The 22,888-nt window shown below is 41.7% G+C and overlaps 1 protein-coding gene across 1 annotated transcript; it reads right to left on the reverse strand.

Annotated features, from left to right (window-relative positions):
- Window positions 1–3,598: 3,598 nt before the first annotated feature.
- Window positions 3,599–21,363, reverse strand: TRUB1 (TruB pseudouridine synthase family member 1). Its single transcript, XM_063435057.1, has 8 exons — window positions 21,216–21,363; window positions 17,876–17,968; window positions 15,801–15,856; window positions 15,142–15,223; window positions 11,858–11,930; window positions 10,580–10,719; window positions 7,782–7,838; window positions 3,599–4,201 (listed from the first exon to the last, which is right to left on the reverse strand). The coding sequence occupies exons 1-8, from the start codon at window positions 21,334–21,336 to the stop codon at window positions 4,023–4,025; spliced, it is 801 nt and encodes a 266-aa protein (XP_063291127.1). The 5' UTR covers window positions 21,337–21,363; the 3' UTR covers window positions 3,599–4,022.
- Window positions 21,364–22,888: the final 1,525 nt, after the last annotated feature.

The raw sequence follows: 22,888 nt of genomic DNA on the forward strand, positions 1-22,888 counted from the left end.
AAAAATTGGTGTAGGCTGGGCATACAAACCTGGATCCAGGACAGACGCCATGCGGCCTGATAACTACACATTTTACAGACCCGATTCTGCATTTGTTTTATACGCAGCCCATTAATGCACACTCTGTAAAAAAAGAGTACGCAAAAGATTATGCAGCCATGGTCCCCTGCTATCTCACATGTTTGACGCAGCTATGGGTCACATTCTGTTCCCCAGTGGTTCACAGCTTGTTCAGTAAGACAGCTCAGCGTATTTAACTTTGCATTTATCTTACGCTGCCACGGTTTCTGGTTTCCTAGCCCTGTGAATAGCAAGCATCAATATCACATAGTTCAGCATCCCATTTGCTCAGGTGCCTTTTAACGATGGTTAACAGGGAATACCAGCCTACTCTCACCTGATTCACATAATATGTAGTACTTACAAGCAAGTTACCATACCCTATCTAATATAAATGTGTGGTGTTTGTAGCGGAACCCCTTTTTGGCTGTCCCCTTATATTGTTTTACTTATGGTTTTATGTATTGGCACTGCAGCGTCTTTCCTTGCCTGGGATATACGAATTGACATTGCACCGTATATGGACGTACTGTGTTCGGTATACGAATAAAGTACCGAACACCCAGACCACCATGAAGTATATTATTCATCTAATTCACCTCCCTGATCGCTCGCTCATTCCCTGTATTCATACGAACTGGCTGTTATAATCTACGGATGGCCGCCATTTCGGTAGCATGGAACACGTGGCGGCGGCCATCTTACGCACGAACTTCAGCGGTGTTTGGTCGTCGAGTGTCTGGAACTCAAAACGGACACTCAACTAACCGAACACCGCTGAGACCTCCAGGACGGCAGAAAGTACCATCGTTCGGTAGGATGAATCCTACGAATTAGGGGATTCATCCGGTTACCGAACCCATTAGGTTTAACATAGCAATTCAGGAGTTTTAGGGCACGAACGGAGACCGACCGCAGGGCCAGATTTCATGGAACTATTTTCGGCATTTTTGCCCATGCGGTCGGTCAAAACTTTACCTTCCCATAACTCCTGAACCCATAGTCTGATCTGGGTGATTTTTGGATATGTTTCTCACCCAGATCAGGGCTACCTTTAATTATTTAAAGGTATAGCACACATATTTGGGGTACATCCAGAAAGTGGGGAAAAATATGTACAGGATAATTATATCATCTGTTAAGCTAAGGGGAGGAGATGTGTGGGAGGTAACGATGACATGATTGGTGCAATGTATAATTAATGTGAATCCCTCCCTTGCATGGGAGAATCTCATAAAAGCAGGAATGTTGCAAGTAAAGCTCAGTTCTACTCCTGATACTGTGTGTCGTCCAGTTATTGGGAAAGGTGATGGGATATACTTGGATTATATTGCTGATTTTGCTGGTTACCCTGTTGGATTTATTACTTGTTCCTACATTCTCTGGATATACTGGTGGAGTTAAGCTGTGAGAAATCAGCTCTCCGCTACAGTGTTTCCTCACCATGGTACATCCCCTAGCCCCTAATTCCTACCAAACTACCCGTTTGGTTATGTCAATTTGTGTGCCTGATGTCGTTGTTGTGCCGCAGTGGGAGATTGTATACTTCTTAGCGCAGCGAAATTAGCATATTTATATCTTACTAAAAAAACGAGGCAGTCATATTTAAGAGATATTAAACCATATTGTGATATCCCCATCTTGTATGAAACTCATTCATCTCCCTGTCTTTATTCTGTACCACCCTAATCAAATGCCTTAATAAAATAAAGTGATAAAAACCATATTAATTATTGGTGTCAGGTGACCATTACAAGGCTATCAGTATTGGGAAAAGAAGCACACGGGTCTTTATAATTAAAAAACTAAAAGAAAAAGATTGGCGACACATTCTTCTTAAATCCTACATAAGCTTCAAAATAAAAGGGTTTCAAAACACATTTCGAGATTTTGTAATTTTTGTTTTTCTGGTGGTGTGTTTGGGTAGCATTAGTATCATTAGGGCAAAATATTTAACGTTAAGTAGATTATATAATTTTTCTTGATCCTCTGGAGTTGTGTTTAGCGCAATAGTGGCACCTGAAACCTAACAGACCCAAGTGACCACAGATCGCATGGCACAGAACGCTTCTCTCCTCCCCCCCCCCCCCCCCCCCGACGCCTTACACATTATGATTTTTAGACCAGGCTGTGGGTGCAAACATTGAGCTCCTGTATACCATCTGTGCCCTCACCTGGCGGGCAATGCAATGCCTGGAGAGTTATGAATCCTAAATTTGCTGGTTTAGATTATGGGTTTATCAATTTTTATTTTTTTTTACAGCGACCAAATGTTGCAGGCACCATTAGCATAGTGACCAATTCTACATAGAGATCTGCAACTGTGACGTAATATGCCAATAATAATTAAAGGGACACTATAGTCACCTGAACAACTTTAGCTTAATGAAGCAGTGTTGGTGTATAGAACATGCCCCTGCAGCCTCACTGCTCAATCCTCTGCCATTTAGGAGTTAAATCCCTTTGTTTACGAACCCTAGTCACACCTCCCTGCATGTGACTTGCACAGCCTTCCATAAACACTTCCTGTAAAGAGAGCCCTATTTAGGCTTTTATTGCAAGTTCTGTTTAATTAAGATGTTCTTATTCCCTGCTATGTTAATAGCTTGCTAGACCCTGCAAGAGCCTCCTGTATGTGATTAAAGTTCAATTTAGAGATTGAGATACAATTATTTAAGGTAAATTAGATCTGTTTGAAAGTGAAACCAGTTTTTTTTTTCATGCAGGCTCTGTCAATCATAGCCAGGGGATGTGTGGCTAGGGTTGCATAAACAGAAACAAAGTGATTTAACTCCTAAATGACAGTGAATTGAGCAGTGAAATTGCAGGGGAATGATCTATACACTAAAACTGCTTTATTTAGCTAAAGTAATTTAGGTGACTATAGTGTTCCTTTAACAAAATACACTCTGTAAAACACTCCCCATCGATGTGGGAAATTCCAGTAAAATACCTGTTGGGGGCAGGAGCCCATATTCCAAATACGATGTCCCAGAATTGGGGAGCCAGTAAGGTGATTAGAAAGGTGTCCTGTCCGGGGGTAGATTCTCAAATCAATAGTTCCTAATAATTTAGAATATCTAGAACTTGGTTCTGCTTGCAGCTTTGACACGTTTTGTAGCTTTTTCAATATAGAATTATTTTTTGCCTAAATTTGAAAACTCAGATTTCATTGGTTATTGTGAAATAGCACACTCTGCCTTGTGGGAGAACATGTAATGGCACACCGCACAGTCCTATGGGTAATTTATATTACTACACCTGGGTGGCCCAAAAAACTAAACTCCCATGATGCCTTGCAAGACAGTCTGGGAGCTTTCTTTTATAACAACTCTAAACCAGTAGCTTTGAGTTAAATGTAAAATAGCCATGAGCATAGGGCACGTTCTGTCCTCTCAGAGCACCTGTGGCAGTACAGCAAAGGCTGATAACCATGTGTGGACCGGGCTCTCCTCTGCCCTTACAGATCCGGATCAGACACGTTACATTGCATTGTAGCTTAATAAACTCGAACCAAGACAATAATACCCTCCGTGTGTCCAGACATAAATAAAACAGATTTTATTAAGAGGTAATAAATAAATTCATTTTCACACTTTAATCAAACAGTGTATGGAAAGAACAGGGTTTCAATCTGCTCTCAATGACTGATTTCAGTGACGGCGGCCACAGGAGCAGTAAGGTGTGTGCCGCTGCTAAGGTGTCGTAGACAAAAGAATATTACTGAAAACTGTTTCTAGAGGGTTCTTTTACCTTCCAGAAAATGACATGAATTTACTGCGTTAAAAAAACTAGATGACTCCTTTCCAGCTTTCCCCCTACAATTCACAGTTAAGTGAGGTGTAAGAGGTAATTGAAGCATGTCTCTGTGGGGCTCACACTGCACCCAACGTCCACATGTGAGAGCACATCGTTCAGTCTGCATTCCTGAAGTTGCTGTTAAGTAGACGGGACAAAGTTCCTTACTCTGATTTGAGCCGTTTGTTCCCGGGCTGAGCTGGGAGCAGGTGAGCCCAGTCCTGCAGGGCTTTGGAGATGGTGGCGATGTCCCAGCTCTCCTCTCGCAGAGTGTGTTCCTCCAATGTGAAAGGCCCCTGCTTGGTGCGAGTCAGCTCCTTCACACTAGCGCAGCTGGACAAAGCTACGGAGACAGAAGCAGAAAATCGGAATTAGCACATGAATGAGGGAAATTGGAGACAGGCTTCAAAACGTGTAATTATCATGTAAATAGGTTTGTGGCTGAGTCAATTTAACGCAAATGAAAATACTTAAATGCCTTAAGATTATAGAGATTTTACTTGTCCACCTGTTGGCGAGACAGGACATTCTTTGAAAAGGCTCTGATTAACAGCACGTATACATCATATTTAATGAAGCTCTGAAAAGGGATTTAGCGATTACTAACATTTTCAAATCATCTGGTTATTATAATCAGAGAGTAATATGATAACATTGTATCCATTCCATTAATAGAAATATTTATATAAACAGGCTGGATTACTGCATTTGGGGGTCGTCGGATCCCCTGTCAGTGTCACCAGGATTCTAGTGAAGATGACATGTGGGTGGACACTATGTTTATATAAATGATGTATCAACAAGACTTGACTTGTACTGAGACGGTACTGGTTCCCAGATTCACCCAGTATTCTTTAAAGCCTTGCAAAACTCCATGGAGAGGGAGTTAGTTGCATATCTTTAAATTGCATCATTGACACCAAATATTTAAAGGAACATTATAGGGTCAGGAACATAAGCATCTATTCCTGATCCTATAGTGCCATCAATGCCTCCTTAGAAAGGGTTAAAACGTACCTTATTTCAAGCTCTTCATCCCCCGATCCTCCTCTTTGGCTTACAACAGAATTGATGATTTCAGCCAGTCCAATGCTTTCCCACACTGGATTGTCTGGGATCATCGAGGAGGTGGGGCCAAACAGGGAATCAATGCATCTCTGAGGAAAGTTCAGTGTCGCTAAACGTCAGTCCCCAGGATGCGCCTTTAGTGGCAGTCTGTGGTGTGGTCACTAGAGGTGTCCCTAAGCATACTGCAAAAAGCATGCAGGGATTGACTATACTCACCAGAAAAACACATTAAGCTGCATGCGATATATTAAGCTGCATGCGATATATTAAGCTGCATGCGATATATTAAGCTGCATGCGATATATTAAGCTGCATGCAATATATTAAGCTGCATGCAATATATTAAGCTGCATGCAATATATTAAGCTGCATGCAATATATTAAGCTGCATGCAATATATTAAGCTGTAGTTGTTCTGGTGACTATAGAGTCCCTTTAAAATTGTTGCTTGTGGACATCCCTCTAGCACAGTGGTTCCCAACCTAGTCCTCAAGTATCCCCTACCAGTCCAGGATTTAGGGATTACCCTGATGTATAGAAAGTGTTTTTGTTTTTTTTCCCCCTTTTCCTAAAAACACCTTAGAAACAACTGGGTAATCCTTAAATCTTGAACTATTAGTGGATACTTAAGGACTGGGTGGGGAACCACTTCTTCTAGCATGTAAGCTCATTAAGCAGGGCCCTCAACCTCTGTTCCTGTGCGTCCACTTGTCTGGTTACAATTACATGTCTGGTAGTCCACCCATTGTACAGCGCTACGGAATTTGCTGGTGCTATATACATATAATTAGAGATACTATAGCTCTAGGAATAGAAAGTTGTATTGTGGTGAACGCTGCAAGCACATTAGGCCCTCTCATTGGAAAGCATATCTACAAAGCTTTTCAGAATCTGCAATGTGACGAACTGAACCTCGTCACAGGTTCTTGGAGGGGCCTGCCGGCCAGCCTATTGCCTCAGGACTATGGGCCTGGCAATATACCTTGCCCAATGCACTTGAAAAGGCTCTGTTCATGTGAGTTATGTACTTTTGTACTCCAGACAGAGAGACCGACCGTTAGCCCTGATTCCCTGGAACTGTTTTGGGCATAGGACCATGTGCACGGTCAGTCAAAAATAAAAGCACCTCCCTGGAATTTCTTTATGTTATCCTAGGGATACTCCGATCGCAGTTGTATTTCCTACGGCATTGTGATTTAGAGCTTCCCTACCATAACCACTTTCTCTCAGGTATTTTAGGTGGTTTTGTTACTTTTGTCTGATGCATTATCCTAGCCACTACTCGTTCTACCTGCCTTAAGGGCTCTATTTATTTATGCATTTATGTATAATGCTGTTTCTTATTGTTATGTAGATTTTTCCATTTTACTTTTGATTATTTTTATTCGATTATATTGTGTGCATTATTGTATTCCTTTCTACTGGTTTAGGTATTCCACCTTCAATATGGCCACCTTATCTCTTTCTGGATATATGGCCGCCACCATTTTTTCCATCTCCCAATATTTTCCTCCACCAAGATGGCTGCCATGGCTATTTGTTTTTTTATCATTTTCAATTATTGAGGCCAATCTGAGTACTACTCCTACACCTCATCCTATCATCTCCCACCTACACTGTACACTAATTAAGTGCTGACAGCCTTATTGTGATGTCAGGAAACTAGTGTATTCTGCCGACATCACATGCGTCATATTGAGAACTACAGCTCCCAGAAGGCTTAATGGCAGATACTGTGACGCGCATTTGACGTGGGTCACGTGTTCTGGCTTTAGAAGCCACTACTATACTTTATACAATATAATTATATACCTCCACTCCCCACCAAATGATGTATCATATGATATGTATGATCTTCAGATTTGCACCTTATAAAGAGTGATTGTATTTTATTGGAGAACAGCCCATGACTGATTTTTGGCACCAATTTTAAATTACCATATCCCTATTTAAACCTCATGTAGCCAGATTACATGTTTCTCACCCCATTTGAAAAAGCCACAAAGGCGAAACTCGTTATTGGATGTTTTATTTTGTACTATTCTTTTGGACAAATATCTAGGTTTATGCCAATTTCCTTTAATGTTATTTTTCTTTCTTTCTTTCTTTTTTTTTTTAAATGGTACCGGGCTGTTTTTATCATCACCACTCTAAAGAAATCTGAGGTGTGGAGCTAGACGCTAGAGCTGACTATAAGCTCTGCCAAATGTAAGTGCATTATTATTATTACCTCACCATAACTACTTTATATGATCCATATTGCACTATTAGGTCTTTTTTTTTTTTTTCTCCTCTCTCCATTTCATATGACTGAATATCGGAGACGGATTACGGACATTCTTCCGAAGCTTTAAGAACCCACATCTCTCGTTAAATATACCATAAAGACACCATCCGGTGTGAACCTAAAGGTTTTCTTTTATACCACTGGATTTTCTGTTATTGACTTTATTCTATTTATCCCTGTGGTGCAGCCCCTATCTATCTTTGTACATTTATTTTTTTATTTTTTCAAAGGTCGAGAGGGATCCCCTTTGTTGTGGTTGCTGCCCATCCACTGATATTAGCGCTGATCCATTTCTTGTGTACTTTTGGTTTCTCCAGTACAGTAGCAAGATTTAGACAACAAAAAGAGCGACAAAGTCTAGGTTGAGGCTATAAAGTAAATTCCCCATAGAAGCTTCAGTTCCAAGCGACCGTCTTGGTCGCTAGACAAGCCCCACCCCCTGCACTTTGCTCCATAATTGAGAGGACTTCTCTGGTTACTGATCTTCTTTCAAGTACCTCAGAATTCCTTCAAAGGTCACGAACCATTACAATTCCCCCCCAAATTCATTCAAAGGTCATTTACTCACCTTTCCCGATGTCTCTGACAAGGCTCCTGACATAAAAGCCTCCTCCACATTCGATATCTGTTGGAGACAATTAAACAGTTACTTTCATCTAAAAACACGAACGTTACTGAGGAAGGAAAGGGTGTAAGAGCTCGGAGGGGCAAAGGGCAGAAAGATTAAATTAATATTGAATAATTTCCTAACTGCTGAAACAGGACAAGGTAACAATGTACAGCAGTAATGAGTAATACACCACAGATTATCATGGTATCCTATGCAAGTATACAATAAATAATAATTGCTGCCTCTTTGGTTCATCTCATTGAGCTAAACAACCAGGAAGTAACAGCAGAGGTTATATGATTGACAGCTGTGGGGGTGTAACAATTTTAATTCATAAAAGCATCTTCTATTAAACTGCACTTTTTGAAATAAAAAGAGAGCACACACTCTGCACACATTAAAAAGGTACAGCAAGCTAAACCGATTTAGGGGTCCAGATTGTCTTTTTAATTTGTAAGTCTGTGTCAGTTTACGATTTAGTGAATAAACCTCAAATGGGAGTGAATTGAGAAACAGTGATCCAGCCAACATCTTTCCCTGCTTTCTAATAAAATGCGCCAACCAGTATTACTGTGCGACCGTTACACCGTATCACACCAACATTTATAGCTATTTATACCAGAACGTTACTCCAACCAAAGGGACATTTATAGCCAAGGGATGGATTTTTCTTAACATGAATATCAAACGGTAACATCTAAACCAATCAATGTGCATATCAAACAGTGATATAATCAATACTGTGCATATCTAACAGTGATATAATCAATAATGTGCATATCTAACAGTGGTATAATCAATAACGTGCATATCAAACAGTGATAATCAATAACGTGCATATCGAACAGTGATATAATCAATAATGTGTATATGTAACAATAATGTAATCATTATTGTGTATATTAATCAGTAACGTGCATATCAGCACTGATGTCGTTCAGGAGGTTTAGGGGATAAGATCAGACGCCACAGACAGAACGAGACGCTGATGATTGGAATTCAAATTACAAACAGTGAATCTGCAAGGAACTTTTTATGAATACACTGTCTGTATAATGATTACATAATGATTACATTAAGAGGTGATTTCCCCTAAAGTTTCCTTTTTAAATGTAAGTATTTAGGTAAATCTATAGATAAAATGCAAAATATGAGAATATTGGCTGAAATATAAAGCAGTACTGCTATAGAACTACTACCACCACCACTACCTATTCCTTAAAGGAACACTATTAACATGTATTCCTGACCATATAGTGTTAAAAATACCAACCAGCCCCCCTGGCTCCCACCCCCTTACCCCTGATCTGCCTGCTTGGCTGACATAATCAGAAGTGATGATCTCAGCCAGCCACAAAGCATTGGATTGGCTGAGATTTTTAATTCTGATGATCTCAGCCAAGGAGGCGGACTGGGGGCAGAGCCAAACTCCTCCCTGGTCAATTAGCATCTCCTCATAGAGATGCATTAAATCAATGCATCTCTATGAGAAAAGTTCAGTGTCTGCATGCAGAGGGTGGAGACACTGGATGTCAGTCACACTGTGCAGCACTGTCCCAGGAAGCACCTCTAGCAGCCATCTGAGGAGTGGCCAGTGGAGGTATCCCTAGGCTGTAATGTAAACACTGCATTTTCTCTGAAACAAACAGTGTTTACAGCAAAAAGCCTGAAGGGAATGATTCTACTCACCAGAACAAATACAATAAGCTGTCTGCTGTACAATTAGCTGTATACCGTACATTAAGCTGTAGTTGTTCTGATGACTATTGTGTTCCTTTTATTAACACTCTTAAAACAGACAAAGAAAACCAGAAAATCTCACATGTACCCCAAAACAGATGTAAAAGGTGGGTCTCCGCATGTGAGATATTACTGGTAGAAGGTTCTCAATACAATAAGCTATTTAGGGATTTGGGATTTCGTTATCATATGGTAATTATTTGTTAAACAAGCCACCCCTGGGGGGCAGATTTCAGATATTTATGACTTTTCTTGTTGTATTTTTCTTTTTGTGGAACCCAGGAATTCTGGTATGAGTGAATTAGAAGAGTTAGAAACACAGAGAAGGACTGTCTCTATTAAAGGGACACTATAGTCACCCAGACCACTTCAGCTTGATGAAGTGGTCTGGGTGCCAAGTCCCTCAGGTTTTAACCCTTCAGATGCCAACACATGTTTACATTTGGGGTTAATCCAGCCTCTAGTGGCTGTCTTCCGGACAGCCACTAGAGGCGCATCTGCGACGCTGGAGGCGAATTTCGTCTCCATCGTGCAGAGCGTCCATAGGAAAGCATCCAAGGCTTCAGTGCCGAGGGGGCCGGCGTCCAAGGCTCCAGTGACGTCGGACAGGGGAGCGGATGTCGGACGGGGAGGAGAGGTCACCAGTGCCAAGGGAGCCCGGCGCTGGATTAAGGTAAGTGGCTGAAGAGGTTTTAACCCCTTCAGCGCCACAGGAGGGGGACCCTGAGGGTGGGGGCATCCTCAGGGCACTATAGTGTCAGGAAAACCGCTTTGTTTTCCTGACACTATAGTGATCCTTTAAGGTGAGACATCCAGGAGGAATGTTGTGACAGTATATTTGTGTTGACTTGTTGAAGTCATATTACAAATGGTATCACGTAGTATGAATAATTCCAAATATCCAGGAATTCAGTGGTAATACTCAGGACGCATCATTCTGCAAGTTCTGCGATGGTGGATCATCTGGACTCAGACGATGAGTAGCTTCCCCTGCAGGATGTCCTGGAAAGCCTTACCGAGCGTAAAAAGAGGTGGCTGAAAATCGGTCACAGAAATGTTGTACACCATCACCGGCCGAGCAGGCTTGGCTTCGACCTCCACACCCTCTCGCAGGAGACAGGACAGTCTTTTCCCATCTCTCTTCAGGGCAGAGAAACTGGAAGAGAAAGTGCTCAAATGTGACACGGGAATAGGAAGATAAGATACTGCATAGACTAAACACTGAACCCTGCAGCTCTCCATAGACTAAACCCTGCAGCTCTCCATAGACTGAACCCTGCAGCTCTCCATAGACTAAACCCTGCAGCTCTCCATAGACTAAACCCTGCAGCTCTCCATAGACTGAACCCTGCAGCTCTCCATAGACTGAACCCTGCATCTCTCCATAGACTGAACCCTGCATCTCTCCATAGACTGAACCCTGCATCTCTCCATAGACTGAACCCTGCATCTCTCCATAGACTGAACCCTGCATCTCTCCATAGACTGAACCCTGCATCTCTCCATAGACTGAACCCTGCAGCTCTCCATAGACTGAACCCTGCAGCTCTCCATAGACTGAACCCTGCAGCTCTCCATAGACTGAACCCTGCAGCTCTCCATAGACTGAACCCTGCAGCTCTCCATAGACTGAACCCTGCAGCTCTCCATAGACTGAACCCTGCAGCTCTCCATAGACTGAACCCTGCAGCTCTCCATAGACTGAACCCTGCAGCTCTCCATAGACTGAACCCTGCAGCTCTCCATAGACTGAACCCTGCAGCTCTCCATAGACTGAACCCTGCAGCTCTCCATAGACTGAACCCTGCAGCTCTCCATAGACTGAACCCTGCAGCTCTCCATAGACTGAACCCTGCAGCTCTCCATAGACTGAACCCTGCAGCTCTCCATAGACTGAACCCTGCAGCTCTCCATAGACTGAACCCTGCAGCTCTCCATAGACTGAACCCTGCAGCTCTCCATAGACTAAACCCTGCAGCCTTCCATAGACTAAACCCTGCAGCTCTCCATAGACTAAACCCTGCAGCCTTCCATAAACTAAACCCTGCAGCCTTCCATAAACTAAACCCTGCAGCTCCCCATAGACTGAATACTGATCCCTGCAGCTTTCCATAGACTGAACACTAAACCCTGCAGGGTACAGTTACTTGTTCTGTGCAGACATTTTAGTTCCCCTTAAAAGACAAAACAAAAACACGAATGCACAAATTTGTTCTACTGATTAACTAAACTATTTTAAAGAATATTTATTTTTATAACAAACCCACAAGCCCATAAAGATGTACGTTACTTACAGAGGGGGGACTTGCATGATTTCCCCGGTAAAAGACTGAAGCACTTTCTCCAAGTCGTCCTTCCTAACATGATCTGCACAACAAGACAATTAACAAAATGTTACCAAAACGTGAACCCAGCAGTCACAGTGTTATCAATAAACAATCAGATAAACATCTCAGGAATATCTCCCATTGCCAAAACCTAATGATAAAAAAAAAAAAAAACAAAAAAAAAAAACTATCTGGCTGCAGGAAGAGCAGCTTAGAGAATAGTTCAGCAGCCGGCAGGAATGCCAAGTTATGTAACAACGGTGCCTATGTGTGCCGGGCAATTCTGGGACAAAGTTCTAACAGAGCAATCAGTGGAAACATTCCATCAGTTTCCATGGTTACTGCTCCATTTTTAAAACTTTATTTGAGAAAGGTTCTTTATATCAAAACCGGAATCTATTTCCCTTAAGTCCCAGCTGTTCATCGAGGAGGTCATCTGAAAAGATCTACTTTCCATAGTCTCCTGTAATGTCCAGTACGCACATAACAGAGAGAATCACACACACATTTCTCATTCGCCATGAATACTGCACAGCAAGGACAAACCGCAACTGAAACCATTAATAGCATTCTGCTTTGTCCAGCGATAAGAAGAGGGAAATAGAAATCTACATTGCTGATTAGAAGTTATTCAATAGCAAGTTCTCACGGAGGATGTACAATTTGGAGTAAGGTGTTTTTAGAAGTAAGAGGGAAAAGTGAGGTTCTGGGTGCCATTTATATCAGCGCGCATGCAGCTATGACTATTTGTAGCCAAGTCCCAAAAAATTGTAATAATAATAAAAAAAAAAAAAAAATTACAATTCAAAGAAAAATCTGCTCATTCAGCCATTCGTCCAAATTTTCAAAAGGCACATCGGAAAAATAGACCAATGAACTACTCGACGAGATTCCATGTGCGATTTGTTCATTACATATTTAAGGGTAATAAATTAGGAAGCTGTTGTGTCTTGTCCTTCAATATGGCATCGCGCACAAGGATTAGGGAGCCAGTTACTAAACAGATGAACGATGAAAATGAAGAAAAGTGTTTGTTAATTTAAAACATTCAGCTCCCCAATCTGGTATCTTTATGTTGGATTGCCATATTTAAAGGGTTAATCCAGCCACTTCAGCTTTTTGAAGTAGTCATGGTGGTAGGAGTCTGGGTATGCGCACATCCAGAGATATTTGACACGTGCAGCACAAGAACCAGAACTTTGTTCCGGACTGTCTAATATCAATTCTGTCCATGAAAGGTCTGCCGTCAGCGCGCACTGCAAGGGAGAAGTTTGCCTTCCCTCCCAGAATGAAGGAAGCCCTCCCTCCTCCCAATACGATCAACGCCCTCCCTCCTTCCATGACTCAGAGGGTGTACATGCGCCCTGAGCCTGTAAAATGGTTCAAAGAGAAACCTTTAACCCCCTTAAGGACCAAACTTCTGAAATAAAAGGGAATCATGACATGTCACACATGTCATGTGTCCTTAAGGGGTTAAAAAGGACCACTACAGGCATCCAGATCACTTCAGCTCAATGAAATGGTCTGGATGCCAGATCCCTCTAGTTTTAACCCTGCAGCTGAAAACATAGCAGTTTCAGAGAAATTGCTATGTTTCACTGAGGGTTAATCCAGCCTCTAGTGGCTGTCTCACTGACAGCCGCTAGAGGCCGCTTCCGTGATTCTTACTATGAAAATCACAGTGAGACGACGATGGACATCCATAGGAAAGCATTGAGTAGTGCTTTCATATGGGCTGTTTGAATGCGCGCGTGGCTCTTGCTACGCGTGCGTATTTGGAGCCGATGTCGGCAAGGGGTGAAGAGTTCCCCAGCACAGAGGGAGCCTGACGCTGGAGAAAGGCAAGTGGCTGAAGGGGTTTTAACCTCTTCAGCCCAGAGGGAGGGGGGGACCTAATAACCCTATAGTGCCAGGAAAACAAGTTTGCTTTCCTGGCACTATAGTGCTCCTTTAATTGGATCTCAGCGCAGCTCCCTTGACGTCAGAAGCGCTCGGGGAAGCTCCTGAGTAAGGTAATCAAACGTTATTTTAAAAATGCTCTTTGAGCATTTTTCTCAGGAGTACTGATTATGTCTTATTGGCATTATTCTATCATAAATGATTTAGGGTTAAGGATGCCAAAAAAAAAGCTATTAAACATTCCGCCTAATTAGGTATCCTTAAATATGGCAAGCCTAAATTAGGGACTTATCTCCTCATCTAAACCACTGAAAGATTTGGCAACTGAATGGAAATGTGAATTAAAAATATTGTCTGAATTTCATCAAAACCGTCTCACAGCCGTGCATGTCTAAAAAGGTTACCAGGTTCTTTGAACCAATTGTTACTGTACACAATGTATGGAATTGGAATAACAGCACCTCCTGCTGGCAGAACATCAGACATACTCAGAGTCCACAACACTGTCACTAACAGAAAACAAATCTTCTCTCTGATCCCTTAAAATAAATTATTAGAGAACCATGTTGTTCCACAGGAGCATATTAACCAGTTTTACAGTCTCTGCAAACTTACGCACAATTAAACCTTAAAGTCGGATCTTATTTTACCACGCACAACTGACTCTTAACGAACATGTTTTACAATGGATTCGAAAAACTATGGTAATCCAATGACTGTTCCATGTAAAAAGAACACTCCAGACACCATAACAACTTCATTATAATGATCATGTATGTAGCACCAACTTATTCCGCAGTGCTTTCCAATAACAGACAGGGATATTGGACAACTAGTAACGGACATACAGAAAACAGCAGAGACAAGAGATGAATCGGGAACTGCTCAGATGAGCTTACAATCTAGGAGTACCTAGTTTAGAAAAAACTTAAAGGAAAACTTCAGACTGGATGAGGTACACTCCCATTCCAAGGTATTGTGAAGATAATGTATACAGCTCAATGACATTGTTATGGTACATGGGGGTCCTGTGTGCAGTGTTACCCGAAGGGGTCAAACTATTTTCGAAGGTCTAAACCCCAAGGGGGTCGACATGACCCCCATCCTCAAGGTCCACCCAATTCAGTTAATTAAAGGACTTCTTTAGCCTATATTCTCTCTCTCTCTCTGTCAGTTATATCAGTTGAGTCAATAACTACATTTGCAGACAATGCAATCCCCATTTTTAATCTCCGAGAGCAGCTACAGGCCGTTATGCTTCCTGCCTAACATCATTACTTGTAAGAATGAATTATAAAACGGGATAGATACAGAAAACATTGTCTTATTAACCCCTCTCTAGCTGTGCATACCGTAGGACTTCTCTTCGGTCACCGTACCGGACGCATCCAGGGTATCTGTGGCTTTCCCCATCTCGCCAATGGTTGTGTATTTCTGTAACAGGAAGAGAACGAAGTCGGATTCACACAACAGACAGAGCTACCTGTGGCCGGGCTAGAAAAATGCCAGTATCTATCGGCAGCTGAACTGAAAATCCCATTACTCTGAGCTGCTCTGAATCACTAAGTAATGGAAGTAGCTGGTGGGATGAGGTTTCTCAGCCTTGAACCAACTAAAAGATTTAGAAACAAACTGCAGAACTGGAATTCAGCGTTATGGAAACATTCTGCCATTTCAATCCAGGGTTTATTGAATAGACCCCCTGAGAAACATCTGGGTCCATCTGATAGAGGGAGATCAGGCTGGGACTAACCTCCCATTTCTAAATACTAGACAACGTAGCAGGATCTGTAGGAAATCCCTAAACCAGGAAGTGGCAGACAGCTCCCAGGGCTTTCTATGAGTGAACCGTTCAGAGCAGATCGGAGACAGGAAATACAACACAAAATATATATTATTTCAACTTGAAGAAAACTGTTAAAAAAAATTCAGTTTAAACTAAATGATTAGAATTGTTCTAAAAGTGGGCAGTCCCAATCACTAAAGGATGGGCACAATCTAATTATCTTACCTTGGAGCCAGACAGCATCGAGTTGAGCAGTTTGGTGCCATCTCCAATGCCAACTACTAAAATAGCCGAAAACAATGCGTATTTATCATCATAATGCAAACATTCACAAACAGTAATAATACGGAAATGCACACAATGTATTGGGAATTCTCTCTGAATGTGCAAGAACTTACAGTATAAATGGCTTTTTACTAAAGTAAGACTTGCCAGGTAACGGCAGCTATGTTTCTAGGTCAGCTATTTTAGTTTAACAGTAAAAATGGGGAGAGCACACACAAAACAAAATGTTAAAATAGTTACCCCTATGTTCAGTTAAAATCAGATAAAATAGTCTGAGCCACTTTCCATTTTAAGTGGCTCAGAAATATGTGAGTTTACACAATTATTTGCTCATTTATTAATTATCTGTACGTTATTACCCGGTGTCTGTTTTTCCTGATTTTAACTGAACATAGGGGTAACTATTTTAATATTTTGTTTTGTGTGTGCTCTCCCCATTTTTACTGTTTTATTTATTCATTTATGTGAGGTGGTGATTGTAGCACTCTGTTTCAAATAGTTTTTTAACCCAATATATACACCTACCGGTACTTTGATTGTATTTTAGTTTAACATTTGAGATTTCCCTTTCAGATTATTCACTAAATAAAAATATCTGCGATGCTTTCAATTCGGCTACTCTGGACTTAAATGTGAAATTCTCGTGTAGTAAATAAGCGTGAAAGCGTATGGACACATTTTCTCCCAATTCCTGGACAGATTTAGGAATCCCAATCCGTTTAGACCGATGTGATACAAACAAGTGCGCTACCTGCCAACAATACAAATGATGGGTAGGATAAATGTACTTCACTGAGTACGATAAAAACAGCTTCCCAAGAGGCCTTCCTCACTAACGCCTCTTATGTCAGATAAATAATACAAAGATTGGGATACAGCTAGATTCTAAAACATAAAAACAAAACAATACATAGTGATGTATAGTATTAATTGTGACACACGGCAGTGATCGATTGCACTCACAAGATGGAAATTCAAGAAGCGCCTCAAAGCCCAGAACAGGGCTACAATGGTCCGCTCTCCACCTTACATAGTAATGGGTAATCGGCAGGCACAGGAACCTCAATGGACAGAATCAGGGATCAGGTACAAATTGGATATTTATTAGGCATAAAACACCTGATTAAAAGTATATAACAAAAACAAATACAAAAGTATAAGTAAAAAATCTAACGTGTTTCGTCCACTAACAGTGGACTTCCTCAAAGATATATTAATAAATAAAACATGCAGAATCCCAACCCTCCCTCAGTCCCATTTAAATACACTGGTCCAGTGATGTTGATTAACCCCTTAAGGACACATGACATGTGTGACATGTCCTGATTCCCTTTTATTCCAGAAGTTTGGTCCTTAAGGGGTTAAAGGGCCTTCCAGGTGACAATCTGATTCGTTGATGAGGGGACCAACTTTCCTCATAGGTCCTCATGTGTTATCTTTCAAATGTTTTCAATTGCTCATAATCTTCCCGCATCCTCACGGAGTTCATTCAGCTTTCGTTCCACGGGACGGCTTTTGCATTCCACGGGACATTTCCGCTTCCAGGTTAAGAGTCCTGAATGCCGTTTTAAATGGGACTCTGCATGTTTTATTTATTAATATATCTTTGAGGAAGTCCACTGTTAGTGGACGAAACACGTTAGATATTTTACTTATACTTTTGTATTTGTTTTTGTTATATACTTTTAATCAGGCGTTTTATGCCTAATAAATAACCAATTTGTACCTGATCCCTGATTCTGTCCATTGAGGTTCCTGTGCCTCCCGATTATCCATTACTACGTAAGGTGGAGAGCGGACCATTGTAGCCCTGTTCTGGGCTTTGAGGCGCTTCCTGAATTTCCACCTATTACTGCCGTGTGTCACAGTGTATACTATACATCACTATAGACCGACGTGATAACGGCTGGATCTGCCCACGCTGTGTCAAGATTTGCTCTAGTTCTGACAAACTGTTCCATATTTTGTACAACGCTGTAGAGCATGTTGGCACTATTGGTGTACTACGGATTTACCCAGCACGCCGGAAGCAGAGCTGTCAAGAGTCCCTCCGTGTCCTATTTTCAGAGTTTGCTTTCTTTTCTTGATATATTCCTTGAGTCCAGCTTCTGCAAAACAAACAAAAACACTACAAAAATTTACTGAGAGTTTTCACTGTTTTAGTGCAAAAACAAACAATTATATCATTAAACAGACCTCAAAAACAATGCTAAACGTGTGTGTGTATACATCTATCAGTGTATCTGCATACATTGTATATACCGATCAGCATATGTGTATTTATTACAGGGCTTGAAAATTCCAGTTGCCAGTCCTGAGCTTTGAGAGCCCGTTCAGGCCCCGTGCTGACTAGCACTAGCTGCCTGAGAGCCGAGATGGACAGCTGGTTCATGGGGAGCTGAGGGAAGCAGGCAGTAATCTCACTGCTCTGCTCCTCCGCGCACCCTCCAGTGATGCCGGGAGCCGGAAAATTATGTCACTCCAGCCCCCTGTTTACTAAACGGTGCAAGAGCGTGCAGAGCAGGGAGATGAAAGCAGCCCCACTGAACCCCAGGGAAACTGATCCACTCTAGCTCTCCCAAAGGTAGGGTGGACACATTAAAGCCATACAAATAATTTGTGAATGAGTGGTGCAATATCAGTGTGTGCTTGTCTGTGTATCAAATCACTGCGTGTCTGTCGGTGAGTGTGTATGTTTAGTGACCTGACCCCCTCCAAATCACATGGGAAAAGGTTTTTACTCACATTTCCCACTCTTTGCACAGCCAAGATCAGCAATATTGACAATCCAATGCTTCCCCATGGGATATATATATATATCTATCAGAATATATTGAGATATTATATTTACATACAATATATCAGTATATACTGAGATATTATATTTACATACGATATATCAGTATATATTGAGATATATTTACATACGATACATCAGTATATATGGAGATATTATATTTACATACAATATATCAGTATATATGGAGATATTATATTTACATACGATAGTGTATATTGAGATATATTTACATACGATACATCAGTGTATGTTTATATATTATATTTACATACGATAGTGTATATTGAGATATATTTACATACGATACATCAGTGTATGTTTATATATTATATTTACATACGATATATCAGTATATATTGAGATATATTTACATACGATATATCAGTGTATGTTTATATATTATATTTACATACAATATATCAGTATATATTGAGATATATTTACATACGATACATCAGTGTATGTTTATATATTATAATTACATACAATAGTGTATATTGAGATATATTTACATACAATATATCAGTATATATTGAGATATTATATTATATTTATGGATGAGCGTGGTGGTCAGGGATGGATAATACACTGGACAAAATTATAAACGCAACACTTGTTTTTGCCCCTATTTTTCATGAGCGGAACTCGAAGATCTAAGACTTTTTCTATGTATACAAAAGGCCTATTTCTTTCAAATATTGTTCACAAATCTGTCTAAATCTGTGTTAGTGAGCACTTCTCCTTTGCCGAGATAATCCATCCACCTCACAGGTGTGGCATATCAAGATGCTGATTAAACAGCATGATTATTGCACAGGTGTGCCTTAGGCTAGCCACAATAAAAGGCCACTCTAAAATGTGCAGTTTTACTGTATTGAGGAGGTCCGGGGGGTACCGAAAACCATTCAGTATCTGGTGTGACCACCATTTGTCTCATACAGTGCAACACATCTCCTTCGCATAGAGTTGAACAGGTTGTTGATTGTGGCCTGTGGAATGTTGGTCCACTCCTTTTCAATGGCTGTGTGAAGTTGCTGGATATTGGCAGGAGCTGGAACATGCTGTCGTATACGCTGATCCAGAGCTTCCCAAACATGCTCAATTGGTGACATGTCCGGTGAGTATGCTGGCCATGCAAGAAATGGGATGTTTTCAGCTTCCAGGAATTGTGTACAGATCCTGGCAACATGGGGCCGTGCATTATCATGCTGCAACATGAGGTGATGGTCGTGGATGAATGGTACAACAATGGGCCTCAGGATCTCGTCACGGTATCTCTGTGCATTCCAAATGCCATCAATAAAATCCACCTGTGTTTATTGTCCATAACATACGCCTGCCCATACCATAACCCCTCCGCCACCATCGGCCACTCGATCCACAACGTTGACATCCGCAAACCGCTCACCTACACGACGCAATACATGCTGTCTGCCATCTGCCCTGTAGAGTGAAAACCGTGATTCATCCAAGACGAGAACGCCTCTCCAAAGTACCAGACGCCATCGAATGTGAGCATTTTCCCACTCAAATCGGTTACGACGTCGAACTGCAGTCAGGTCGAGAACTAATGAGAACAACGAGCATGCAGATGAGCTTCCCTGAGACGGTTTCTGACCGTTTGTGCAGAAGTTCTTTGGTTATGCAAACCGATTGTTGCAGCAGCTGTCCGGGTGGCTGGTCTCAGACGATCTTGGAGGTGAAGATGCTGGATGTGGAGGTCCTGGGCTGGTGTGGTTACACGTGGTCTGCCTGTTCTGAGGCCGGTTGGATGTACTGCCAAATTCTCTGAAACGCCTGTGGAGGCGACTCATGGTAGAGAAATGAACATTCAATTCCTGGGAAACAGCTCTGGTGTACAAATGGGGGCAAAAACAAAAGTGTTGCGTTTATAACTTTGTTCAGTGTATATAGATGAGAGTTGCAGTCAGGGATGGAAAATATATCTATATGGGGTGGCTGAGTGTGATGGGAGTTGCAGTCAGGGATGGATCATATAGATAGATCTGCCTGGCTGAGTGTGATGGGAGTTGCAGTCAGGAACGGATAATATATCTATATGGGGTGGCTGAGTGTGATGGGAGTTGCAGTCAAGGATGGGGTGGCTGAGTGTGATGGGAGTTGCAGTCAGGGATGGTTATTGTATAGCTGGGCCTGGCTGGGTGTGATGGGAGTTGCAGTCAGGGGTGGGTATGGTATTGCTGGGCCTGGCTGGGTGTGATGAGAGTTGCAATCAGGGATGGTTATTGTAGAGCTGGGCCTGGCTGGGTGTGATGAGAGTTGCAGTCAGGGATGGTTATTGTATAGCTGGGCCTGGGTGGGTGTGATGGGAGTTGCAGTCAGGGATGGTTAGTGTATAGCTGGGCCTGGCTGGGTGTGATGAGAGTTGCAGTCAGGGATGGTTATTGTAGAGCTGGGTCTGGCTGAGTGTGATGGGAGTTGCAGTCAGGGATGGTTATTGTATAGCTGAGTGTGATGGGAGTTGCAGTCAGGGATGGTTATGGTATAGCTGGGCCTGGCTGAGTGTGATGGGAGTTGTTGCAGCTGTCTCTGACCTCGCAGCAGTTTCCCTTTGAGTTCCCCGAGAAGCTGCGCTGATGTCGGCCCTCTGGGTTTATAAACCGGAAACAGACCGCTCAGAGACAGCAACCTGCCAGCAGCTCCATCCACAGCCATGCTGCACACAGAATGACGTCACTGCAAGGCGACTGCCGCACGAGGGAAGCGGGACAGCGCCACCTGCTGGCTAAACCATATAACTACATGTAATATATATTATACAGCGCCACCTGCTGGCTAAACCATATAACTACAAGTAATATATATTATACAGCGCCACCTGCTGGCTAAACCATATAACTACAAGTAATATAGAAACATAGAAACATAGAAACATAGAATGTGACGGCAGATAAGAACCATTCGGCCCATCTAGTCTGCCCAGTTTTCTAAATACTTTCATTAGTCCCTGGCCTTATCTTATAGTTAGGATAGCCTTATACCTATCCCACGCATGCTTAAACTCCTTTACTGTGTTAACCTCTACCACTTCAGCTGGAAGGCTATTCCATGCATCCACTACCCTCTCAGTAAAGTAATACTTCCTGATATTATTTTTAAACCTTTGTCCCTCTAATTTAAGACTATGTCCTCTTGTTGTGGTAGTTTTTCTTCTTTTAAATATAGTCTCCTCCTTTACTGTGTTGATTCCCTTTATGTATTTAAATGTTTCTATCATATCCCCCCTGTCTCGTCTTTCCTCCATGCTATACATGTTAAGATCCTTTAACCTTTCCTGGTAAGTTTTATCCTGCAATCCATGAACCAGTTTAGTAGCCCTTCTTTGAACTCTCTCTAAGGTATCAATATCCTTCTGAAGATAGGGTCTCCAGTACTGTGTACAGTACTCCAAGTGAGGTCTCACCAGTGTTCTGTACAATGGCATGAGCACTTCCCTCTTTCTACTGCTAATACCTCTCCCTATACAACCAAGCATTCTGCTAGCATTTCCTGCTGCTCTATTACATTGTCTGCCTACCTTTAAGTCATCAGAAATAATCACCCCTAAATCCCTTTCCTCAGATGTTGAGGTTAGGACTCTATCAAATATTCTGTACTCTGCCCTTGGGTTTTTACGTCCAAGATGCATTATCTTGCACTTATCCACATTAAATGTCAGTTGCCACAACTCTGACCATTTTTCTAGTCTACCTAAATCATTTTCCATTTGGCTTATCCCTCCTGGAACATCAACCCTGTTACATATCTTAGTATCATCCGCAAAAAGACACACCTTACCATCAAGACCTTCTGCAATATCACTAATAAAAATATTAAAGAGAATGGGTCCAAGTACAGATCCCTGAGGTACCCCACTGGTGACAAGCCCAAGCTTCGAATATACTCCATTGACTACAACCCTCTGTTGCCTGTCACTCAGCCACTGCCTTACCCATTCAACAATATTGGAATCCAAACTCAAAGATTGTAGTTTGTTGATAAGCCTTCTATGTGCAACAGTGTCAAAAGCCTTACTGAAATCGAGGTAAGCAATGTCTACTGCACCACCCTGATCTATAATTTTAGTTACCCAATCAAAAAAATCAATAAGATTAGTTTGGCATGATCTCCCTGAAGTAAACCCATGTTGTCTCTGATCTTGAAATCCGTGTGTTTTTAGATGTTCAACAATCCTATCCTTTAACATGGTTTCCATCACTTTCCCCAC

Source organism: Pelobates fuscus, chromosome 10 (assembly GCF_036172605.1).
Source record: "Pelobates fuscus isolate aPelFus1 chromosome 10, aPelFus1.pri, whole genome shotgun sequence".
Classification (NCBI taxonomy): domain Eukaryota; kingdom Metazoa; phylum Chordata; class Amphibia; order Anura; family Pelobatidae; genus Pelobates; species Pelobates fuscus.